We start from the raw sequence: 2,005 nt of genomic DNA on the forward strand, positions 1-2,005 counted from the left end.
CCCCTCCCCTTGCACTCTTGCTCTTTGCTGCTGCCATGAAAGGTTGCTTTCTGCTCTGTGCTGCTCTGCATTGGACCCAGCTGAGTATGGACTGAAACCTCCAGTAACTGAGATAAATAAACCTTTCCTTCCTTCATTTTGAGTGTCGGGTATTTGTCCCAGCAACGAGAGAAGAGTAACTAAGACAGGACACATCCCATATCTCTCCAACAAAGGATTGTCTGACATCAAAATTTCCCCCAAAGGAATCTTGCTCTTGTCCCAGGATGATCTTTGCATCGGCCCCCAAGGTGTACCCCTTCCTGATACCCTTCCTTCCCAAGGGCTTCCCATCCATCCAGAATTCAGCAATCCCAGAGTCCGACCCCCAGTTCACACACATATGCCTAGGGTTGTAAGGTGATGGGGGGACCTTGAAAATGGCCTGGGAATTCCCAATGTACAGCTGGTATTCTCCTTCTTTTCAAGAAAGATAAGCAGCTCATTGTCCTGGGAGTGCGTGTTGTAGGAGAAGAGGTTGTAGGGGTGGGTGAGATCTGTGAAGGACCTCAGGCACAGCGTGAAGTTCTGCAGGGACTTCCACACTGAAGGTAGCAGGGACATGTAGGCAGTGGCTGACTCTTGAGGGAAAAGAAGCACCTTCTCTTTCAAATCTGCAGAGAAAAGACAATGTGGCAAAAAGCTCTGTCAACACTCTTGTTTGCTTTGTCTCACCCTAAACTGCCTCCTGGTGGCACATGAGCGTTGAAAGACTTCCTGTGTGTGTATTACCTCAGCAACTCTAGGCTACTGTCAGTATTTAAAAATCATTTTAGGTTCAGCTATCTTGTTACAAATTGAAATTAAAGATGTCCCACACAAATCTGGTATAATTTTACACTCTGAAAGGCCAAGGCAGGATTATCCCAAGTACTAGCCCAACTCGGGAAATTTTTAGGAAGATTCTGTCCCAAAATAAAAATAAAAATAAAATAAATAAAATAAAAAGGGATTGGTAAGCACCTACTTAGGCAAGTGCAGGGACCGGGGTTCGATCTCTTGTACCTCATGCAGCACCGGCCCAGCCCCAGGTGCGCTAAGTCCGAGACAAAGTCTGGGTGTGATGGTGCATGCCTGTAATCCCAGCACTGGGGAGGGTGAAAACAGGAGGATCACTACAAGTCCAAGCTGCATAGTGAGACCCTGTACAAAATACATAAAATTGAAAAGAAGTAGGGGTGCTGGGGATACAGCTAAGGGAAAAGGCTTTGGATTCAAGACCCAATACAGGAAAAAAGGAGAGTCCTATATCAACCTCACCCCCATCTTCCTTGTAGATCCCACCTGGATGAAAGAGAAAATGTGAGCCACAGAAACCAAAGAGCAGCTGAATTGCTGATTCACTGACCTTATTGGGTAAAGCATGTATCACTCCATATTTTCCTACCCCTGCTCAGATTCTGAGGCTTCTCGCATGGGACACTTGTGGCTAGAATTAGGTCTAATTTTAATGGCTTAACTTGGCTGTGATGGATCAACACTTGTGGTTAGTGCAAAGCTGAGGAATCAAATACTGTTCATACCACATGGCTGAGACCACTGCTGCATGCCCCCCTCCCAATCTCTGTGGCGGTTCCTGGGTGCCAGTTCAGGACAGTTCCCCCACTGTTTCCCTGTGGCTGCAACATCAAGACTGTGGAATTACTTAGCATTGACTTATTTCCTCTTAAAACCCCCAAGAGAAGAGAAGGGCATAATCATTATAAGAACTAGTATTTTATTATTCAGGAAAGTAAATTTAACAGATACTATGGTCTGGAAAATAAATTAAAGAATAATGACTAACTGAATCAAGGGAGACACAGCCTAGAAGTAATATGAAGTCATGAATTGAGTTAGTTTTGCTTCATACTAGGAAATGGTAAAACAGCATGAGTTGTTCTTTCCTCAGATACAAGGGCTGCTTAAGAAGTGCTTACCCTGGACAGAGGATAGGAGCAGAGCACTTAGGGAGAGGATGATGGGA

General features: G+C 45.0%; 1 protein-coding gene across 1 annotated transcript in view; it reads right to left on the bottom strand.

Annotated features, from left to right (window-relative positions):
* Positions 1-2,005, bottom strand: part of LOC101565421 (mucosal pentraxin) — a 49,117-nt gene that overhangs the window by 45,115 nt on the left and 1,997 nt on the right. Inside the window, 2 exon segments of the mRNA XM_023699799.1 lie at positions 187-462; positions 465-653. Coding sequence (XP_023555567.1) covers positions 187-462; positions 465-653 — 465 coding nt within the window.

Source organism: Octodon degus, unplaced genomic scaffold (genome assembly GCF_000260255.1).
Source record: "Octodon degus isolate 3935 unplaced genomic scaffold, OctDeg1.0 scaffold00116, whole genome shotgun sequence".
Taxonomy (NCBI): Eukaryota; Metazoa; Chordata; class Mammalia; order Rodentia; family Octodontidae; genus Octodon; species Octodon degus.